The following is a 5,805-nucleotide window of genomic DNA, read 5'->3' on the forward strand; positions in this document are numbered from 1 at the left end:
TGTTCCAATGTTTGACCACCATCAAAATCAAAGTTCCTTCAGAATTTCTAACCTAAATTTCCTATCCTGGAGCTAGAGGCCATTGCCTCTAGTCCTGTCCCCTACAGTCACAAAGAAAAGCCCATCTCCATCCTCTCTAAAATCACCCTTCAGATATTTGAAGACTATTATCAAATCCTCTTTCAATCTTCTTTTCTCCAGATTAAATAACCTGAGCTCTTTTAGCCTTGCCTCATAAGTAGGAACCTACTGAATTCAAGGCAGCTGCCCACCAATTTCAAGGGGAAAGCACAAGGCCTGGCAGCCATTTTGTTGGCAAAGCATGGTGGGTCTCCCACACCTCTGATTGGCCAAGGGACCTTGGTAGCCCTGCCAATTGGTTGTGAGAGTTGCCTGTCATACGCAGACCATTTTTCTACTCTATCCAGGTCATCCTGGATCCTAGCCCAACCCACCAGAGTTTCTGCACCTCTAGCCAACTTAGTGTCATCTGCAAATTTGCTAAGAATGCACACAATCCCACCATCCAAATCATTCATAAAGAAGTTGAACAATACTAGATCCAGGTCATGCCCTGGGGAAGCCCATTAGATACTTTCTCCCAGCAAGACATTGAGCTACTGATGACAACTCATTGAGTATAATGATCTACCTAGTTAGGGATCTACCTTATGGTACTTTCATCTAATCTGTATTTCCTTAGCTTGTTAAAATCTAGTGTTGATTCAGCTTAAAATAATATATCTGGTATTTAACATTCTACACATAGGGCACAATTGCCTGATGAAGTCAAACTGAAGAACAGAATGTGCAGGATCAGTAACCAGTCCTTTGACATCTATTGATAACAGCAGTGAACTGCAGATAAAGCATATAGCAAGTTTTTAACTCTATCAATAAGTAACACTAGAAAAAAATCTTTCATATGAAACTTTACTTCATGGGCAAGGATTGCTAAGAGGAGAAATCAGAGCTCTATACCAATTTATATTCAGGATGCAAAATTAATCATACTGAGTAAAAAGGAGCCCTACCTTGTTTTGTCTCTTTTGCCTTCTTCGAAGCCTCAGAAACTCCTTGTGCTGCCTTGAAACAAAGTTGACTGCTGCATACTCCAATAATGCAGCGAACACAAAGAGAAGGCACACAGCCATCCAGATGTCAATAGCTTTTACATAGGAGACCTAAGAGGAAAAAAACCCCAGAATGTACAGTAATGTAACGTATGTAATCACAGTCCTTAAAAACAAGGCATTTATTTACTCAGATGCAAACTTCAACAAAGTGCAAGTTCCATCTTGTCTACTTTGTTTAACAGGAATCACAGAGTCTATCATGCTATACTGTACACAGGTAACAGGCTGCAAAGTAGATGTACCATTGCAGTAAGTGATTATTTACAGATACCTAAATGACAGAGCGAGTAAAGGTACATCATGGGCAGAATTCCATTTCATTTTATGCACCCAAATTTGTAGGCGACATTTCAGGAACTTAAGCACTGTTCGCAACTCAATGACCGGAGTGGTATAGACATGTAAACATCCTTGTAGCTACTGAGCATGCATAGCAAGCTACATATTGATGGGGCAGGTACGCATATATGCATATGCTTACCTGAATGTAAGTCTTGGGTGAGGGAGGAGGAGGGGTGGAAACAGGAAGAAGGGACCTCCCTTGTTTTATCCCAATTACAAACATCCCATTAACATCATTAATGGCTGTAAATGGACCTGCATGGGCAGGGTTTGGAGGCCCAATGTACAGAGAAACCACATATTTTAAGGACTATAGGAAGGACACAAAACTTAGTCCTTCAAGGCACTGAGCTGTATAGAGAGAGACTGCAAGTTGCAGAGCTTTGTTATTTGGTGTGAACTGACAGTTACCTGTCTGCCCAGAGTATGCAATTCTAGGTGTACCATGCTGCACTGGGTTATCATCTCTTCCCCATACTCCAACTCCAATTCCAACCAAAATTATCCGGAGCACTGAGTGGCCATAAGGGAAATGTCAGGGGTAAGAAGGTACAGGAGGTAAACTGCCTATTATAAAATTAAGATCCTATGCATTTAAATTAAACATACAGCAGGTGTATTTATCTGTAAAAAGTTACAAGTTGCACCCTTGTCGGACATTATCAACAGTAGTACATATGTATAAACCTAGCCGAAGTGCTAACCGCAGCCACGTCCCGAGTCAAGGTCCTGGGGTGTCATAATAGCCTTGGCTGGGGCCACCTCTCCATGGAGGAATGTTTTGTGGTTTCCCCACACACTGGAGTACATCCATCTAACTATTTACAGATTATTACTTACAAAACAGTCAACACATGAATGAGGTTAATAGCAGAACAGGATATCAATGAACTAAAACACTCTATACAAATTGAATCAAAGACACCCCCAGTACAACTCCCCAACATAAACCTTGGGACTCCAGTGAATTTCAGCAGGAGCTCATAGGGTTAACAAGACATCACCTGTCCTTCACACTGGCAACACAATAACCATGGCTGGTGCTGCTGCTTCAGAAAGTCCTGCTCTCTGCTACAGCCTGAATGGGGAAGAGCAGCTCTCCCCTGCTCCAGCTGTCTGTGGTTTCTGCAAAGAAACACACACGGTCCCCTGTCCCCAGAAGCACCTTTCTCTTGTGCTGATAACTACAACAATCCTGGGTTTATTACTCACCCGGCCCCAGGCTGGTTCTCAGTTAACAGATCAACACCCTGCCTTCCTAGGCAAGTCTACACCTTACCACCATTTTTCCTACCCATGGGTTCCTCTGCCTCACAGAGGGTAAAAAGGCTACCAAGTCATCTTCTCCCCATCACTAAGGGCAGGTTTACTTCACAGGCCGGCTGCAGGGTGATTCTTCCCCGAGCTCTGTGGTCCTGGGGCTCCTTCCCTTCTCTAAGCCTGCCTGAGGCCCCAGGGCTGAGTTCCCTCTGCTCTTGCAAACTAAACTTTCTGCAGACTTTCCCACTCTGCCTTTGCAGGGATCCTGAGCCCCGCTGCAAATCCAGCAGCAGTTGTTACGTATGTATTTTGACAAGCCCAACAACAGCCCAGGCAATCTGGAACACAAAGGCCACAACCGTAACTGAGTTACTCTATTTTCTTTAAATATGTAACTGGGGTTGGCCATTGAATTGTTTGTTACTGTCTTTTAAGATGCAACTTGAAAGTGTGTGTGTGTGTGTGTGTGTGTGTGTGTGTGTGTGTGAGAAGTGCCTTAACCATATTAGAAATGCACAAATGCCTGGAACATGCTGCCAGAGACCTCTCATTGTGGGAAGTGAAGCCACAAGGATTAGAATTTCTACCTGAGCAAACCCTGTGCTAGCATGCTTTGGGAACTGAGGATGAAATAATACATAAACCCTTGAGTTAGTTGTCTTGTGACTTAGCCAGCACTGTCATAAATGGCATCTACTCAGCTGATGAGCTAGCTGGATTATTTTAACTGAAGATTGCTGGAGGTAAGCAACATATTTGGCAGCTACCTACTTTGGGCTCCTCTGTAGTCCCTTCCATATCTTGAATTAGAAAAAGAAAGCACTGGCAACACAAGTGCTATAATCAGGTAACACTACTGACACTTCCAAATCTAGAGTGTTGGGCATCATTTTATCTGTGTAGTCCTAGTAAACAGTGACATCGGGAAAAACTCATACAGTGTGCTGAAGCCAAACCTTGTGCCTTTTTCCAGGACATTCCTCTACACAAAACAATCTCTCATTCCCATTGTACAAGGTACCCTGTCTTTCCTGGTGCAAAAGACTTTGTGCTGAATGGTCATTTGGATAACAAATTGCTCAAGATTTCCTCCTCCACAACTGCCTCTTGATCCTGCAAGGAACTAAGTTTTCCCCAGTCAAGCTCCTTAGACACTTAAATGTGTGCCACTGGATATATCTACAACCACCTAAAACCTGACAGGACCAAGTATTCAGGCACTTAGCTCACGTTTCAGGCTATCAGAATTTGCAAACTAAGCATCCTTTCATATATTGCACAGCCCAGTCCAGTAAGGAGTGTTTGAACCAGAATAACTCCTTGCAAAACACACAGCCAGGAGGCTCTTACTCAATATCCTAGTGATTATATTTGAGATATGGAGGACTCAAGTTCAAATCCCTTTTCTGCCCTTTGGAACATGTCTCAATGAGCCCACATGTGCAGAAGCATGTGTTTCCCATGGAACAAATAGCGGGGAAACAAATAAGTGTTGCTGCTATTTGTTCCTGTGCACACCCCTGCACGTGCACTCTGGTATGTGGCAAAATGACCCGGGGGTGGGTAGGAGGGAAACTGCTGTAAATAGGAACCTGCTGGTACCAGCAGCTTTACCTGGGGTCCTGGGGGCCTCCTGGGGCAGCAGCAGCATCGAGCCAGCCACTCAGAGCTTTGTCAGCAGCCTGAGTATGGCTGTGGCTTGCCAAGCTCCATTTCTGGCAGTGCACACTGCTGCCACATGCGCCACACCGCTTTTTTTAGTGGCATTTTTTTTGACACTGGGATCTCTCAGTGTCAAAAAACTCACCATGATGCAAATTAGCAGCATGGCAAATGGGTGCACATTTGCCATGTGTGGATTGTGGTCCCTCAATTGGGTTTGAGGTGCTGCAAACCACACGTGAGTACTTGTTGGGATGCACCTTTGGAATTTGATCCTTTATCTTCCATTTCTCAGGTCACTATTGAAGATACCAGGCAACATGGTGCTCTGTAGTAAGTCTCTCTCAGTTTCTCTTCTTTAGCTCAAGCAGGTTATCACTCAGCTTCTTGGCTTTCACATGACCCATGACCACATGCTTGTTTCTATGCCTATCCAACTTGTGGCTATGGATTCCACCATGCAGCAATGCACCACAGTATTAAGGGCTGCGATACTGAGCATTGTGATATACAAGTCCTTCTGTAGATTTACCACCTACTTCCTTTCTCTTGGCCCACCCACACCAGCTCACAGCAGCCATTTTTCCTGCAAAACTGTGTAATGTAGTGGAAGAATTCTACAGGCCTTCTTATAGTTTGTTCTTTCCCCCTTTGATACTGCCCTGTTTGTTACCAGAAAGCAGTATTTCTTCATCTTCTTACCTCCTAAACCACAATCCCTGCTGCATTTTTACCTGCATCCAACATAGGATTGTTCCTTAACTTTATCCACAAATCCTATACATCCTGGGCACAAAATAAGGCACAGTGATCATCTGTAACAACCCTCTAATTTTAGTTTAATAACTAAACGATGTCACTTCAGTATTTGCAGCAGTTCCCAAAACATCATATGGAGAGATTCAGAGTTAGCATTCTCTCTTTATCTAGTGCTACTGATTTTTTTAAGATCACTGCAAAGCCTTCTTTAATACATCCCTTCCATCCTAATACATTGAATTATCTTATTTGCAAGTATTTTAAGAATTAGACATTTAGAATCTTTGCCCTATTCAACTTTATCACTTTCACAGAACAACGAAGCATTTCTGTATCTCTCTTTAAGTAAACTGTATTGGATTTTACCTTCGGCAGCACCACAGCTTTCCCTCTACCCACCGTGGGGTTGTTTTTGGTTGTTTTTTCTTAGAGAGAGAGAGAGTTAATGGCTCCCTACCAATCGCACCATAAACTATATAAATTATTCAGATCCTCTGTAAATGTTTTAAGGCCAGTTAACGAGCAAAGTTTCTTCAGAGTGAGGTTTGCCTGTACCAAGGATCAAGCATAATAAGGCTGAGGATAATGCATATAATAATGCAGTTCCTCTTCTTTCTTAGTATTCACACACTACCTATCTTTCCCT

At 43.1% G+C, this 5,805-nt stretch overlaps 1 protein-coding gene across 2 annotated transcripts in view; it reads right to left on the reverse strand.

Annotated features, from left to right (window-relative positions):
• GLRA2 (glycine receptor alpha 2) overlaps window positions 1-5,805 on the reverse strand; it is a 203,308-nt gene that overhangs the window by 57,147 nt on the left and 140,356 nt on the right. For both annotated transcript variants that reach the window (XM_006028409.1, XM_006028408.1), the window contains exon 8: window positions 1,035-1,184. In XM_006028409.1, coding sequence (XP_006028471.1) covers window positions 1,035-1,184 — 150 coding nt within the window. The remainder of the gene's footprint in view (window positions 1-1,034; window positions 1,185-5,805) is intronic.

This window comes from Alligator sinensis, unplaced genomic scaffold, assembly GCF_000455745.1.
Source record: "Alligator sinensis unplaced genomic scaffold, ASM45574v1 scaffold1192_2, whole genome shotgun sequence".
Classification (NCBI taxonomy): domain Eukaryota; kingdom Metazoa; phylum Chordata; order Crocodylia; family Alligatoridae; genus Alligator; species Alligator sinensis.